The 15,776-nt window shown below is 43.3% G+C and overlaps 4 protein-coding genes and 1 long non-coding RNA gene across 7 annotated transcripts in view; 3 read left to right on the forward strand and 2 right to left on the reverse strand.

Moving 5' to 3' along the window:
* The window catches only part of LOC105693466 (colorectal mutant cancer protein), a 39,368-nt gene extending 28,406 nt beyond the window's left edge, over positions 1 to 10,962 (forward strand). For 2 of the 3 annotated variants that reach the window (XM_012413415.3, XM_048657900.1), the window contains exons 4-14: positions 6,004 to 6,265; positions 6,342 to 6,490; positions 7,368 to 7,589; positions 7,699 to 7,887; positions 7,962 to 8,152; positions 8,235 to 8,498; positions 8,562 to 8,757; positions 8,831 to 9,022; positions 9,096 to 9,283; positions 9,373 to 9,475; positions 10,339 to 10,962. In XM_012413415.3, coding sequence (XP_012268838.2) covers positions 6,004 to 6,265; positions 6,342 to 6,490; positions 7,368 to 7,589; positions 7,699 to 7,887; positions 7,962 to 8,152; positions 8,235 to 8,498; positions 8,562 to 8,757; positions 8,831 to 9,022; positions 9,096 to 9,283; positions 9,373 to 9,475; positions 10,339 to 10,449 — 2,067 coding nt within the window. In that variant the 3' untranslated portion in view covers positions 10,450 to 10,962. Of the gene's footprint in view, positions 1 to 5,414; positions 5,924 to 6,003; positions 6,266 to 6,341; positions 6,491 to 7,367; positions 7,590 to 7,698; positions 7,888 to 7,961; positions 8,153 to 8,234; positions 8,499 to 8,561; positions 8,758 to 8,830; positions 9,023 to 9,095; positions 9,284 to 9,372; positions 9,476 to 10,338 lie in introns of those variants that run through there. The other variant, XM_048657904.1, reaches the window with a different exon arrangement.
* On the forward strand, positions 297 to 4,827 carry LOC125501661. Its single transcript, XR_007279264.1, has 2 exons — positions 297 to 2,875; positions 2,939 to 4,827. It is a non-coding gene; the product is annotated as an uncharacterized LOC125501661 (long non-coding RNA).
* Positions 9,533 to 9,924, reverse strand: LOC105693469 (protein brawnin). Its single transcript, XM_012413418.3, has one exon. It carries the CDS (start codon positions 9,780 to 9,782, stop codon positions 9,621 to 9,623), a length of 162 nt encoding a protein of 53 aa, XP_012268841.2. The 5' UTR covers positions 9,783 to 9,924; the 3' UTR covers positions 9,533 to 9,620.
* Positions 10,963 to 11,016: 54 nt separating the features above from the next.
* LOC105693468 (pre-mRNA-splicing factor SPF27) lies at positions 11,017 to 12,292 on the reverse strand. Its single transcript, XM_012413417.3, has 3 exons — positions 12,115 to 12,292; positions 11,709 to 11,974; positions 11,017 to 11,634 (listed from the first exon to the last, which is right to left on the reverse strand). Exons 1-3 carry the CDS (start codon positions 12,187 to 12,189, stop codon positions 11,235 to 11,237), a joined length of 741 nt encoding a protein of 246 aa, XP_012268840.1. The 5' UTR covers positions 12,190 to 12,292; the 3' UTR covers positions 11,017 to 11,234.
* Positions 12,293 to 12,492: 200 nt separating this feature from the next.
* Positions 12,493 to 15,339, forward strand: LOC105693467 (60S ribosomal protein L4). The gene is made up of 8 exons (XM_012413416.3): positions 12,493 to 12,648; positions 13,160 to 13,337; positions 13,423 to 13,668; positions 13,862 to 13,986; positions 14,098 to 14,196; positions 14,389 to 14,660; positions 14,860 to 15,019; positions 15,098 to 15,339. Exons 1-8 carry the CDS (start codon positions 12,646 to 12,648, stop codon positions 15,272 to 15,274), a joined length of 1,260 nt encoding a protein of 419 aa, XP_012268839.1. The 5' UTR covers positions 12,493 to 12,645; the 3' UTR covers positions 15,275 to 15,339.
* The last annotated feature ends 437 nt before the right edge of the window (positions 15,340 to 15,776 follow it).

Below are 15,776 nucleotides of genomic sequence, written 5' to 3' on the forward strand. Positions count from 1 at the left end.
AACATAATCAGGGACTTGATCTGAGGCATCATCATAATCCCCCGAATAACCACCTCGGTTTGTCGAATCTCAGAGAAGCTAACGGCAAGGATCTCGCCGAGGTACCGCAAAGGAGGGACGACCTCGTTTACGTTCATTGTGCAACCACCGAAGACGAGGTCGAAGACGACGACGATGAACCCGCCTCCGGACTCAGGAGATCAAGGTCATGGTTGTGTTGTCCGGGGGACAGGAGAGGCGACAGGACGATTCCGATACAGGTCGAAGCCGATAACAGGGATCAACAAAACGTGAGTTATTGACACGACTACCGCGTCATTTTGTCATGGAAAATTTGTGTTACGAGCAGTTACGTGAATAGCGATCCTAGGATCGTTGACGTTTTATCGTACCTATTCTCGTTATCCTTTACAAGAGGATCATGGGGTCAGAACTCTTCGAGAGTATCTTGGGTATAAGTTACGGGGAGGGGTTACGATATTATTGAAGCGTCATAGAAATTCCCCGGGCGCCATCGTGAAGGATTATCACAGAATACGGAAGGTGAGTGCGCGAGGGCGAAATCCAGATTGAAAAATTTTCCGTTACTTAAACTAACTCCGTTGAAGATTCTGAAAAAAGAACATTTCTTTTGTTATTCCACCGTCTCTTCTCTTGGCTGTGACGCTTTTTTCAACGGCGGGAATCCGCGACCCTCTCGATGGATGAAATAGCTGCAGGTGCAGCGAAATTACCGCGTGTATCGATTCCCACCTTATCCCCTCGGGCTCTCACTATCGCTTCTGGTCTCAGAGATGAGAAACCGATCATCATTTCCCGAGGATTAAAGTTTAAAGAGGGGACGGAGTTACACCGCGGAATGAGAATAGACCCTATCCTCCTGCGGAAAAATCTCTCTTGAAAATACTGCAGAATCCTATTATCGCTTTTTCATCCCGAACTACACCCTTGTTCTTAGTTGTAGACGTATTCACAATTCATCTGTTCTCGCGTTGTGCTTTTTCTTCTTTTTCGTTTTTTCTTTTTTCTACGCTCAATTTCTGCATACTATTTCCCCCCCTTTCCTCGCAAGTCCTTGACTATCGAATATGCGCGTCCGATCTCCCGACACTCCCTGTGGTGTAATACGCACCAACCGGTAAAGCTCCACTACAATTTCGGAATTTACTCTACCTGAACGGGTTGTTTGCCGATCGATGCGAAGAGCTACGTAATTTGCAAGATTAAAGGATACACAATGTACGCCACGTTTCGGTGGAGCTCTAGCTCTACACTCTTTCCGAAGACCGAACACCGGTGGAATATAGTATATTCTGCGCAGGACACGTGCGGCGGTTGAACACAGAATAAGACGACGAAGCGATATAGGTATAGGAGGGCGGAATGCGGCGACGCCTACCCAAGAGCCTTATAAGATGAAGATATAAGAGTCAGGGGTTGAAATGCTTCGGGATACGGATGAACATGCTCGCGGTCTATTCGAGCCTTCTCGGTATGCGTTACGTAGGTGCGAGGTTTCCGCCACTGACTTCGGTACATATAAAATTTAATTTCTTATACGTCGATGATTCTTCATCTCTCGCGTTTTCCGGTGCAGCTAGCGGCAGCTACGCGAACGCGAAGGCTGGAGGCGTACGTAGTAATTCTTCCACTCCCAAGAAATGCTTGTTAACGAGTGATTTATAGATACCAGCATGACAGCCCGGTGGCCGTCAAGAAGCGAGCGAACGTGGCTTTGCTTAGCGGTTCAACCTGCCCCAGCTAGGTATAAGGTATCAACCTACCCATATAATATCCATGTGCCTTTTACCTATCCGCGTTATTCTCATTAGCGACGTACGTGTGTCTTTTTTAGAGTTTTTTGCACTTTTCGCTTGACCCCTCGTAGTCGCGGTTACCCTACCTTACTTCTCGTATAGCGGCTAATTGCCCGCACACGGTAGACTTATCTCGTCTGAAGATGGGGGTGGAGTCGCCGCCGCTGCCGGGGGCTTTGCGTCTTTTCTGATGGCTGCCGTCGTTGCCGCTTGTGCAGCGGGGTGCCTTCCAACTTCTCCTATCTCCGCGCAACCCCCAGCCGACGCGATATAGGTACAGGTATACGCAGCTCCGCGGAAAAACCACCACCGAAGGTTTTAAGCGCTGCGGCTTAGCGCCTCTCAAAGACGACGCGCGCTGCTTTGTCTTTATTCTTCTCGGTCTCATCGTCGCCCGACGTTCCGCCGTGACGCGGAAAACGCTCTTTCAGAACTTCATACCCCGCTGCTGCTGCTGCTGCTGCTGCACCGCAAGCTCCTTGAATTAAAGTCGAATTTTTTATCTTCATTTCACTCTCTCTCTCTCTTACTCTATTCCTTTTTGCTCTTATCATTTTTTTCTCTCAATACTCCGCACCGCGGGACCCGCGGGCTGTGCACTTCTGAAGGCACCGCAGCATCAGTTTCACCACACACTTAATCTCTGGAACTACGTGCGTATATGAGCGAGAAGAAAGTAACGCCGCGCGCGGAAACGCGACGCTACATCCCATTTGGATTTGTTCAACCGAATCGCCTTTATATATATACAGCTTAATATCATCTACATCTTTACCTTCGTACGTGTCAACTCTACGCTCTATTTTCCATGTGTTTCCATCAAGCTTTTTAGCTCGTCGAGAATTTATTTTTGGGTGATCGAAGCCACGAGTCTCCTCGGTGCCAATTCGTGATACCTAAGAACTCGGTACGCTGTAGCGGCGAACGTTACTGAGGCAGTTTATGCTCCGTCTTGGAAGAGATCGGTACATATAAGCAGACTTTCGAACCAGGTTCTCGGTACTACCGAAGCAGGAGAGGGCGAATTCCGCGGTTTACAGTCGTCAGATCGGTGGTAGGTACGTACCCAGCGCTGCTGATGCCGCTGCAGTAGCAGTGACCGCTAGCTATTTTGATTGCAGGTTTTACTTTGCCGAGGAAGGTGATGCTGTCCGTTTCAGCTTCGGGCGTATCGTGTAGATATATACGATCATAAATAGAGGGAAAAGGAATAGGGCAGACTCGGAGAATTCGTATTCCATCTCGTCGCGAGTACCACATGCTGAAAATCGATTCGCGGAAAAATAATAAATAATAATCCGCGGCTACGAGGGCAACTTCAAATCTGGCAAAGACTGAAGATAGATGAAAAAGAGTCAAGGTCGTCTTTCGTAAAATGGCAAGAGTAACCGCGGTGCACCTGTGAAAAATGCAATGTCCTCGGTTTAAGAGAACATCTTCTCGTTGCGCTGCTCCAGATTTCCTATTCTAGATAACCGCGCGCGCGCCCGCAGAAGTGCGGCGGAGATTTTTCGCCCATAATGCAAACTACCACCAGTTCAACTTCCACCAAAGACTAATAATATGCGGCGCACGATGCACGAGCATACTAGAATAGGCAGGGCGCGTCAAAAGAGCTTCGTGCCCCGCATACCTAGAACTGAACTTGGCGGTTTTGAATGGACCCACCTACTCGTTGCTGCGGCAGCGGATGATTCTGCATAGGCCGACTCGTCGTGCAATTACGTAAAAGGCTTCAGGAACGCCTCTCGGGCCTTCCGCCATTTCACTCACACACTGTAGGCGCATTACCTGCACAGCTTATTCAGCTAGGACACTCATACCTCGACGACAACGACGACGAAGTATAACAACCCCCGTCACGGACGGCCTACCTGCTGGACCCCTGCACATATTGAGGTCACTCGGGGTCAGAAATGGGGTTCGAGTCAAGACGTTACTCTCTTGCTTCCTGAAAGATCAAAGTTCCAGACAGCAGCTATTCGGATTCCCTTCGGTCACGTCGTTTCACTCTTTCATAGTATGCTGTTGAAATAAAATAACCACGAGGAGTCGAGCTTGATCAATGGTCGGAGCTAATGCACACGCCGACTATAAGATGATAGAAAAAAAACAAAATAATAATATCAATAAAAGAAAGTTGACCCTCGGCAGATGCTCGTCGGATACACCGGCGGGAAACCCAACCCTAATGCGATAGAGGACATTGATTGTAGTGCCCCGATCAACCCGATCCCTCACTCGTTTGCTTCAGGTACGACCCTTTTCTGCTCTCCGACCGCGACATCCGGCGAAACTCGACACTCATTTTCATGGATTACACGGGATAACGATGAGGCATAATGTGTACAGTTATATTCCGTGAGTTACGAGACCGAGTCCTCGGTGCAATCCAGGTTATAGACAAGTTGGCACGAGGTCAACGCGACGTTGCTACGGCCGTCGCGGAGGGCGAGAAAACAGTTCAAATTGGAAGACGCCATATGCCATTGGATATACCTATAGAGTTTCTTGTGTCAAGTGTCTAGCTGCAGGGTATTCTGCTGATGATGCTGCAGGGGTGCCAAGCGTTTTCAGAACTCTTCTTTCTATACGATGAATAGAATCCAAGAACAAAAACGAACGATCATTTCTTAAGCAACCACTTACACAATGACGCCAGAATACAGCGTATAACTCTCTATATACCTATGTATAATTATTATTATACCAAGATGGAAATCTACTCTATAAAAAGCAGTTTTGTTATTAATACACCGCTGCACACTTGAACCTAAATTTTTTTCTTCTATTTACGTGACAATTTACTCGCATACATGAAAATGCAATAAAATATGAGGAAGAAATAATTAGAATTTTATTTTTGTAACGAATTTTTTTTTAACAACAGAAAATGGCTGGGATATTTACAGATTAGAGGGACGGTGTAATATTAACTGTACGAGTATAACATAGTTTAGAAATCATCTCAAGCAATCGTACTTATGGGCGGGGACCACAAGTTGGTACCGGTTTGCTACCGCAAGTACCAATATTGCAATGGGGTGGTGCCATTACACACGGTCTGTTATCAGGACAACTCGGTGCGTCCGCGCAACTCTTTCCTGGTAGATGAATGTATTCGTCATTGGCGCCGTGTGCCGATTTTATCGTTATCGCTAATAGCGCGATCACGATCGCAACCAAAAAGTAGCTCCTCATGCTCTTCCACATCTTTATTGCTCCGTGATCTCTCTTTTCGTCTTTCTGCAGATCATTTTTTCATACATGATATCAATTTCACAACTTGCCTCTTTGTACTACCGTGTGGGTAACGATCCCAGTCGTCGGACGCCATCCAACAGTCTCAAAATTGACCCACATATTATCGTAATATTCGATGTAGGTGAATTTCAGGTGATGCTTATTGATAATTCTTTGTACGTAATGTTTGAATCTGATATAAAAGTATCGAAACTGGGAGCATCTGAGAACGGCCGAATGCACCCAAAAAATCTGATCGGATGAAACAGGTTTGAATCGTAAGTCAATTGGAATAGAATCCTCGACTGTCCGACTACTGCAGGTGCCATTACCCTATATATGTATAGATATGGCGTAGACAATAATCGATAGACTTACTCGACTGCGTCAGAACTCCAACTCCAGTTGCCTTTGGGAATTCCGCGATGGAATGGCGCCGGGATGGTAGGGATAAAAATCAGGATATCGCTTCGATGTATACAGGTACACTTTCCAGAGCTTATAAAATTTTTATGTATACCTGTTTCTCCGGTCTTCTTCGTTCTCGTACTAATAACGTAACCGAGATACGGAGGAGTATTTATAGTCCGCCGATCTACTCGAACCGACCTTTACCGATCTTGACTATACTATATTACCTTGAATTCTGCCGGACTCTTGAATACGTTCAGAAATTGAATGTCGCACAATTGTACGATAGTTCCAACAGAAACGAAGCGTCATTCACTGGTAGAAAATTAATTAGCGCATGCAAAAGCTGGTCACATGATTCCCAGAGTCAACTCTTAGGTAATCGTGAAATAAGCTTTATCATTAACCGACTCTGCCTTGTAATTAAGTTGTTATTGCCGGACCGTGAGCAGGTATAATTACTCGGCATAACGTATGCTAGATAAATATCATTATCGAAGTATAGTTTTTTCTTTTCGTTATTCGGTTTTAGCTCCACGCCGCAGCTCTGTCTTCGCTACGATCTGAGGTCGCCGAATTAAACGCGAGGCTGTTGGCAGCTACCAGATCGCGAGAAGCGACCGATGCAGCTTTGATAAGGGCTGAAGCGCAGGCTTCGAGGGCAGAACAAAGAGCGGAACAGCAGGCTGCTAGACACGAGGAAAGGCTCACTGAACTTCATTCTGTAATTGCCGAACTTGGACGTCAATTAGAACGACACAGAGCTACGGTTATCGCCGAAGAAGACGAATCCGGTTAGATGATGTTACGAAAAAAATTCATGATGTAGGAAACTGTTATTATCATTGTACGGATTTTTTTCTCTTCAAGAAATTGAGACCAGTCGGGATGCCGAAGGATCCATTACCAATCCAGTTGAGGAGAGCGAAGGCGGAGGTGATCTACACGGAGACGGAGATCGAACCCTTGGCGACGCGGATTCCAGTTGTTGCGGTGAAATCGAACACCGTCCAACAGAGGTGAGCTCGTCGCGCATTTTATTTCTTAAAGTTTTTTTTATGGCTTCATTATATGCAAACACGCAGCAGCGTCCAACGTATGAATACAATGTGAAAACGATCTTTCAAATTGCTATCATTTCAAAAGCTTTCACATGGAGTGATTAACGCCGTTAGTTGTATACCTAGGTCGTATGCGAGGGTCGAATGAGTTTGCTTCAAGTATATTCTCTGGATTCGTAAAGGGTAAAAGATGGTTAATCGTGAGGTGAGAAGGGGTTAATTGCGGAGAAGAAGAATAATTATCCCAAGTTATTCAAGCCAATTAGTGTAGGCAACGGTGGGATATACATGTGTATAAAGTCCCACTTTAAAAGCCGAGGTACGTCGTGAACACGGGTTCGTCACTCATAACGTAACGCGTACACCTGTGTTGCTGCAGCAAGGAGTTTTTTCTTCTTTACTTCGGTATTACCAACTGCTACTTGTGCGCCAGCTGAATTACCCCGTCGAGGATATGAAAAAGCTAAAAAATGATAAAGATAATAATAAAAATCAGCGGAATGCTCACCTCGGGGTAAGGTAGCAACATATATAACAAACTGCGGATGGCCAATTTAACGTAATTTAATGTTATTTCATTTCTGGTGAAACATAGTTATTACAGGGCATTATACCTACCTGCTTGCACATCGCTTATCGGTATACGAGCGCATTAAGAAAACCACAGATTTAATGTAAAAATACAGCCAACTCTCCGAAACCCGCAGGCTTATTTCGATAATTCTTCAAGCCGAAACGCTTTACTAAATGAATTACACAGAATAGCTCAGTCTTTGAGTTCGGATATCTTCTGCGAGTTGGAATGAAAGATAAATGAGACAATATGAAACCGCAGAACGGCAGAGAAACCTTGGAGAGTCCAGCAGCCCTTCCGACTCCTGAACCAACTCAGCAAGCTGCCTCGTGTCAGAGCGTCGTCGTAGCCGCCCTTCAGGATGAGGTGAACGCCTTGAAAACGGAAATTGCAAGCTTACAGGCTCAACTGGCTCAGTACAAAAATCAGGGACAAAACAATTTTCCTGCCAATCGCAGCGACTCTCTACGACGTGATCTCAGGGTACGTCGCCTTTTTGTTCTCACGAGACTTCATGAGATCGCGGAAATTTTTCGTACATGATAAGCTAGTTTTGGGGGGTGGCAATTTTTATGTTTGAAATTTTTTTTAGATACGGGGTAACACAAGCTCCCCTGAGCCGCTAACGGCTCCGTGTTCGCCGTTGTTACCTCCGCTGCAAACTCCGCCAACGAAAACAATATCCAGAGAGGAAGCACCCGTTCTGAAGATGGCAGAACGAGTAAGACTAAAACGTACCGACGAAAGACATATTACTGGACCCGATATCACCAATCTCGGTGTAAGAAATGGTTTATTTAACATTTGCTTAATCAAGTTGTTTTATCGCTCATATCTCTTATTTTTCAAATTTAGGTTTGCTCAACTATGGTGGCTGAGCATCTGGTATCCGATCTTATGGAGCAGTCGAACTTGCAGGAATTAAATGGTTCGGAGCAGCAATTCGAGGTCGAAACTGAGAGGCTAAACAGCAGACTGGAGCATGCTAAGGCTAATAATGCCGTTCTGGCACTCACTCTTCACGAGAGTAAAGCCCAATGTGACAGGTCGGTCATTTGCCAATCATGCGTGTAAAAAAACAGTCACATCGAACTTTCGTTTATCGATTAATTTTTTTTGTGGCTTCAGGCTCAGCTTGCTGGTCGGAAAATACGAATCAAACGCGACCGCGCTACGTTTAGCATTATCGTACAGCGACCGGGCTATCGAAGCTTACGATGTTCTCGTAGCCCTACTAGAAAGTGAGATAGCATTGTCCACTGACCGAAGTAACGCGACGATTGACATCAGGAGAACTGCGGAGAACGTCGCGTATCATGTGTTGAATAGGCTTGAAAACGATTGCACAGCGTTAGGCGCACCCTGGGAGGACAGTATGGTTTTGTCCGACGAGTAAGTTGTGTAAAACTAAAGTGAGTAGATCAAAGTATAATAAATGAATTCTTATTCCTACAGCTCCGAAGTAACTTGGGGGATCGACGATGAAAAACGGCTTAGGAAGCATATTAGTAGAATGAAAAGCGACCGGGCGATGGTTCGATCTACTGCAGTTGAACTGGAAAGTGTTCACGCGGAGCCGTTGAACTCGAAGAATACGATTTCACTAGCTGAGGCCAGAAAATTAGATCTAGAAACGGCCGTACTTATGCAGGTGTGTTCCGTAATTCTGGAGCGGTTTTTCAGATAATTTCTTTCTATCTGTTATAATTGCCGTCCATTACTAGGAATTGATGGCTATGAGAGAGGACAAGGCTGAGCTAAGGGCGAGAGTATTTCTTTTGGAAAAAGAACGGGCAACAATAGAATTAAAACTGGGTGTTCAGGACACGCAGATAGCCGCACAGTACGCAGCTATATTGCACCTTCAGGAACAACTGGGAGACATGGAAGCCACACCGGCAATAACGGCTAATAAGGTATCTTCGCAAATCTGTAAAAAACGAATTAGTAGAGTAAAAAGTACGACTTTACTTGAATTTCGAATAACAGGATCACATCATGAGCGATAACGAGAGCGAGGGCATGGAGTCGGAATTGATTGAAGCATTGGGAAGAGAAGCGAGATTAAAAGATCGTCTTCAAAAGCTCGTATCTACTTTTGACAAAGTCTATGCCAATCTGGATTCCCGACATCTTCAGTCCGACGAGCTTGTAAAAGACTTGAAACGAGCAAATGGGTAATGATTTAAATTTTTCACCTAAATGAAATTGCTTAATGCTTGATTCAAATTTTCATTACATATGTCCGTTTTTAATTTCATCATAGAGCTTTGGTACAGTCTATGGAAAAATCAAAGAAAAAATATCAATCTCGACTTAAGAAGCTGGAGCAACAAATGCTGGAAATGGTAGAGAGACATGGAGCACAGGTAAGGCAAAAATGTAGTGATGAATATCAATTTTATCATTGCATTAACACCTGTCCATTCATTTGGATACCGTATAATTTAAGTCTACACTACATAATATTACAACATACAATTTAATTCATACACAAATGTCGGAGGCATTGATCTACGTTGGGCCACTTCGCCTTTTGAGCTCCTGCTCTATAAGGTCATTCAAGTCATCCAAGGGCTTGTAATAGTAGTGGACTGTCTGAGAACCAGCGAACATTGACAGCATAGCTGCTGTGAAAAATGAGAGGTATCGAGGCCAGGAGACTCCTGCTGGCATTTTGAGAATGGCACCAAGTTACTCTTGAAGAACGTAGTCCAGTTTTGTTTGCAACGAACTTTGATCTGTACACAGGCTGGCTATGTATTCGAACGATTCATAAGTTGAGAGCGTTGAATTGCTTCTTGAACTTGATTTTTCTTGTAGGTTTTGTAAAAATTCGTTTGCCCAACTTGCCAGTTTATCATAGAAAACTCCAGAATTGCTCCAAGGCAAAAAAATACTGGTAGGAATCTGAATTCGCCAAGAAGTCTTTCACCCGGCCACTTTTTCAACCAGTATCCCAGCCCACGGGTTTCCAAATTACGCATCTGAGATAATTACTTGTTTCAACAAATCTTACAATAACCTACACAACATCCTACACCAGGCAATTTTAGTAGCCTACTGCCGGCCATCGCGAATTTAGTCCGCGAAGCATCCGTGAGATGCGCGTTCTGAATGCGCAGTTAATATTGGGTAGGGCGCAAGCTCTATGGGCGCGAGCCAATGATTAATGGTACAGGTCCTATTACTTATTAATTTTTAATTAATACTTATTTATTTGAATTTTAAGGTAAGGTCACTGAAGCAGCGTATAGCGATGTTAGAGGAGGAGTCGACCGGATACAAGGGAACATTGCCCCTGCAATCTCAGAGTTCTGGCGCGAGTGAGACTTCATTATGACACACAAGTAGATAAGAGTTGGAAGAATGACTAAAGATTTAAGCAACAAGTATTTTTAAATACTTTTTTCCTATCGTCAGTGATCGTGGATGCGGTCGGTCGCGACGGATCGAATCTATGTATTTTTTTACTTGGGAATAATAATTATTGCCTGAAAATCTAATTGCCTGGCTGCTAGCAAATCGCTTTGTAATTAATTATTTTATAATTCTGTGACGTAATAATATGCAGCTATCATCGTAATTTATATAAATATATACATATATATTAATGTACACACGCTAGGCCTGTGAAAAAAACGAAAACATAAAAAGAAAAAATCTAACAATATACAATCTAATATACTGATGTCTTTCCGAACAACTTCTGATACCTTATAATAGGTAACAGATATTGACCATTAAATAGTTATAAACATTAGCTAGTGATTTTGATTTGTAAATATGTATATTGTAGGCATACTTGAAGCGTGATAAATGTAGACTACCGATAAATAAAATGTGCTTTATATAACATCCTGACCTATGATCTCATAAACAGGGATTGCGATGGATAATAAAAGTCGACTTGCATTCATTGTCAGTATATTGGAAAATTTATTACAGTAGATCCATTGAGAATTAAACCATCATTCACTGATCCACCTTCACACTTCATTCCAAATATTGTCACCGGAATTTGAGAATTCGTAGATCGAGGGTCGCGCCACATCAAACCATCATAGCAGTTAGTGGTTTGTCTCACGACATGAATTAATTACATTCAAAAATTCATCAGATTATTTGTCACACCGGTTGAGGTTCTTCGGATCCAATTTCCATGGCCATGGTTTCAGTGGCGTTTTTCTCTGGAACAGCAGGCTCCTGTTCTTCTTGGGGGACATCGCCGGCCTCCTCGCTCTTGCTTTTCAAATATTGACACCTGTGTATCTCCTCCTCCAGGTGAACGCAAGCTTGTTCAATTTCATAATTTTTGGACACTAATCCAACCCATTGAGCTTCTAAGGCCCTTAACTTCTCACCACCCTGAGTCTGCATTGATTTTCTCTGCCAGTTCACTTCTTGGATAGTTTTCCTCAACCCCTGAAGCTGCTTTTGTGCTTGTGAAACTAACTGCATCAATACTTCTAGGTAGCACTTCCAAGCCTCACATCCGTACTCCATCATCAGCTCCAAATTGCAAATTCTGAGGATAAGGTAAGAGAAGCTTAGACATGAAATAGAATAGAGACACATAGATGAGAGAATTCGCTCACATACCTAGTAGCCTGATGTTCGAGTTGTGCCATGCTGTTTTCAACACTTTCATTCCAAGCAGCAATATCGTTCATTTTACCAGGTGGAGGTGGTGGTAGTTCATAACGTTTCATGCTCAAAACTTCCATCGGAAGCCGATTTTGGAGCCTTTCAAATTCATGTTTTATGACAGCAGTCTCAAAAGCATTTATATTTAGAGGTGGCAGATGCTCCAAATAATTTTTAGTAGGCCTGTAACGTCGCGTTTCCTCCTCTACCATCGCCAAAGCCTAGAAAGGTATATCAATTTATACTTTGCGCGAAACTACCGAGTTGCTTGATATAACCTGGAAGTTCTTGATGGTCCAATCAAAGGCTATAAAATTATGTGAATGAAAAATACAACAAAGAGAACAAAAATTTCACTTACCGCCTCTCTAACTCCGGGCTCGTCGTATCCTTGGTCGATATACGGCAAGGCATCAACGATAACTTCTCCTGCCATTATAGGGAGGCTGAACAAAAATCAAATCACGCAAATGTCAGTTCGTACAATGTTTGGAAAATATAATTGATTGGACGGGATCCGTTGCGGTAGGTCTGCTGACCCCGTGTCTCGTAGAATACAGAATGACCAACCTTTGTTCAATCTTGAATAATTTTTTTTACTCTGCAAGGTGTGAGAGCACTTTAATAATAAAATATTGATGACGAATAAATAAAATATCTGTAAAACAATAAAACAATAGTATCGCTCAATCGGTTTTAGTCATACCATTTAATTTTTCCTTAACGTGGAACAACTATCGTGTTGCCGCTCTGAATTTCTGAGTGTCAGTCGTGCGCAATTGTGATTTAGACGACTTCCGCCCTCCTTCTTCTTCCTTTATGGCCAGGCAAGGCGTGCAAGCAGCCTGGTTGGTGTTTGGTTCATGAATTAATACGTTAGTGACTCGTCAAGATGGTAAGTACCATTGATTTCACTGTAGAATTATAATTTTTAAGCAGTGCTCACATTTTCTAATTTCATTATCGTGGCTTCAGCGCTAATATTGAGCTTCACAATAGCTCAAATGTTCCGTGTACCTGACCACGTGTAAAACGTAACCCAAGTCGGGTTTGCCTTTTTAGTATCAGATTCGTGTCAATTGAAATAAGTGCTGGTTATACATTTAACTTCGATATTCCGTAATATATATTCTTAGTGCATTCCTCGGATGAATACACCCAGGTTCTCTTAGGTTAGAAACCATTTCTTGATACACCGCCATCATCGCCGCCATGTGCATGTCATCAGATTTCACCGGATAATTGCTGGGTCAAAAATCGCGTTTAATTCATATTGTGTTTACCATAACTAACGTTTCTCACGAATTCAGTGGTGTTGGAACAGCCGACGATGAGGATAGTTTTAACATCAGATTCAAGTTCAGATACGATGTTGGGTCTCTACATTCATGAATACTTATTTTCAGTCGTTATCATCAGCGCGTCCATTAATTACTGTGTACAGTGAGAAAAATGAAGCTTCAGGAGAGACAATCTCTTTGCCATCGGTGTTCAAAGCCCCCATCCGCCCAGATGTGGTAAATTTTGTTCACCAACAGATGTCAAAGAACAGCCGTCAGCCATACTGTGTATCGAAAGAGGCTGGTGAGTTGCACCGCACAGATTACCTCAAAACTTTTGTAGGCTTCCATTCAAATCAAACTAAATTCTGTTTCTAATCATTTCTAAGGTCACCAGACTTCCGCTGAGTCATGGGGTACTGGTCGTGCTGTTGCACGTATTCCCCGTGTCCGTGGAGGTGGTACTCACCGATCTGGTCAGGGAGCTTTTGGAAACATGTGTCGTGGAGGTCGTATGTTTGCACCTACTAAGCCATGGCGCCGTTGGCATAGACGTATCAATGTCAACCAGAAACGATATGCTATTGTTTCTGCTATCGCAGCATCCGGCGTCCCAGCCCTTGTTCAATCTAAGGGTGAGTTTATATTTCAGATTTTGATTTGATGTCTGAGAACATTTCAAAATAATTTATGATGATTTACTTTTGGTCCGTGTTGCTGATTAGCATTGATTATTCTCAAAAGTGCTGATTGCTAACTTCATATGGCACCGCCGTACTTCGAAATTCGATGATCCTTTTACATCATGTTCTTTATGTTCAATACCAGGTCATATGGTTCAAGAAATTCCGGAGTTTCCGTTAGTTGTTTCGGATAAAATTCAGGAGTACAACAAGACCAAGCAAGCCGTCATCTTCTTGCGTCGCATCAAGGCCTGGAATGATATTCAAAAGGTTAGTTGTTCTGTTATTTCCACACTACAGTCCACTACTTGGCCAGTGGAATAACTTCCACTGTATTGGAATCCCATTATCAGAAATAATTGTGATATTTTATGTCATCAGGTCTACAAGTCCCAACGATTCCGTGCTGGTAAGGGTAAGATGCGTAATCGTCGTCGCATTCAGCGTCGCGGACCTTTGATCATCTATGGACAAGATCAGGTGAGTTATGAAATTAAACTGTTGATGGATAATGATTCGGTTATTTTGAAATATCCAATGATGATAATACTTTTGGTCCGTGTTTATGAGTGCCATTGATTTTTCTCAGAAGTCCTGAAGTGATAATTTTAATCTGCTTTGAGCAATGAATTTTGGGCAGTTGATTGAAAAAATGAAATTTTTTTCCTCCAGGGACTACGCAAAGCTTTCCGCAACATCCCAGGTGTCGATTTAATGAACATCAACAAATTGAACCTCTTGAAACTGGCCCCTGGTGGTCACGTAGGTCGGTTCGTTATCTGGACGAAATCCGCTTTTGATCAGTTGGATGCTTTGTACGGTACATGGCGCAAAGAGTCGCAGCTCAAGGCTGGCTACAATCTACCATTCCCCAAGATGGCGAACACCGATCTTGCCAGGCTTCTCAAGTCCGACGAGATCCGCAAGGTCCTTAGGGCTCCAAGGTATAAATATGTTGTCAAAAAATACCTCTACACCTTAATAGCTAGTCTTTTATACAAAATGATGATACTATTGGTCCGTGTTGCTGAATCTATGTGATTTCACTCTTCCAATACTGAAGCATTCGATAAAATCTCCATAATAGCTGAGCTGCATTTCACGATGATTAACTGATTTCCGTAAATTAATGTTTCATTGCAGAAAGAGGGTGGTACGTGCCGTTAAGAAGTTGAACCCCCTGAACAACACACGCGCCATGTTGCGTCTCAATCCATATGCCGCTGTACTGAAACGCCGGGCTATTTTGACCGCCAACAAACGGCAATTGGAGAAGGATCTTCTCCTGGCTGAGAAACGAGGGGTGAGATGATTTGAAAATTTTTATAGAGCGAAGAACATCGGGACGGTCACCAAAAATACCGTGGATTTTATTTTTCAGATCAAACTTCCCGCAGCTAGCCGTGTCGTGAAGGCCAAGAAAACTCTAGAGACCCGTAAAAAACAGATACTGAAGGCCAAGGCGGCAAAACCGAAGAAGGCAAAGACAGCGAAGACCGTGAAAAAAACCACAGCACCTGCTAAGACAGCAACAGCGCCGGTCCCAGCCAAGAAGTAAACATCGTTACACCGTTGACCTGTGACTTATTTTATCTGAATAAAACTATGGGAGACAACCACTAATTTTCATTTTTCAAGGCGATTTTTATTAATCACCATTTGCCTTTCCTACCTCATTCCGTCCGTCTTTCCTTATATTTTTAACTTGTCGTTCGAAAAACTAGAATTTTTTTCTTCTAAAATCGTTACGTCGACTAATTGCGAACAGACCAAAAAAATATTTTAGACTAGGACTGCATACCGTGTACGTATTTATTTACAATTTTTTTTTCAACGGTGCGCGTACAAAAATGGTATTTCCGTTGAAAACCTCTACAGACGCCTTGAGTGCATTTGCCTCTGGTGGAATGAGAAAGTTAAAATTCCGTACTTGCTTCAAGCCCTCGGTCTCGTGCATTTTCACGTTCAAAATTTCTTCGGTAGCCAGTGCGGCCGTACCTATCTTTAGCCCCTCTACTTTAATTTCCGCCTAAAAGTGAACAGCTGAAATAAATTCGGGT

Source organism: Athalia rosae, chromosome 1, assembly GCF_917208135.1.
Source record: "Athalia rosae chromosome 1, iyAthRosa1.1, whole genome shotgun sequence".
Classification (NCBI taxonomy): domain Eukaryota; kingdom Metazoa; phylum Arthropoda; class Insecta; order Hymenoptera; family Athaliidae; genus Athalia; species Athalia rosae.

Excerpts from the sequence above, each read along its gene's own strand:
- LOC105693469 (XM_012413418.3), bottom strand. The coding sequence starts at position 9,782 with ATGCCAGCAGGAGTCTCCTGGCCTCGATACCTCTCATTTTTCACAGCA.
- LOC105693468 (XM_012413417.3), bottom strand. The coding sequence starts at position 12,189 with ATGGCAGGAGAAGTTATCGTTGATGCCTTGCCGTATATCGACCAAGGA. Across the intron at positions 11,975-12,114 it reads AGCCCGGAGTTAGAGAGGCG|GCTTTGGCGATGGTAGAGGA; the intron begins GTAAGTGAAATT and ends ATACCTTTCTAG. Across the intron at positions 11,635-11,708 it reads CTCGAACATCAGGCTACTAG|AATTTGCAATTTGGAGCTGA; the intron begins GTATGTGAGCGA and ends CCTTATCCTCAG.
- LOC105693467 (XM_012413416.3), top strand. Across the intron at positions 13,338-13,422 it reads CTGTGTATCGAAAGAGGCTG|GTCACCAGACTTCCGCTGAG; the intron begins GTGAGTTGCACC and ends ATCATTTCTAAG. Across the intron at positions 15,020-15,097 it reads TCCTGGCTGAGAAACGAGGG|ATCAAACTTCCCGCAGCTAG; the intron begins GTGAGATGATTT and ends TTTATTTTTCAG.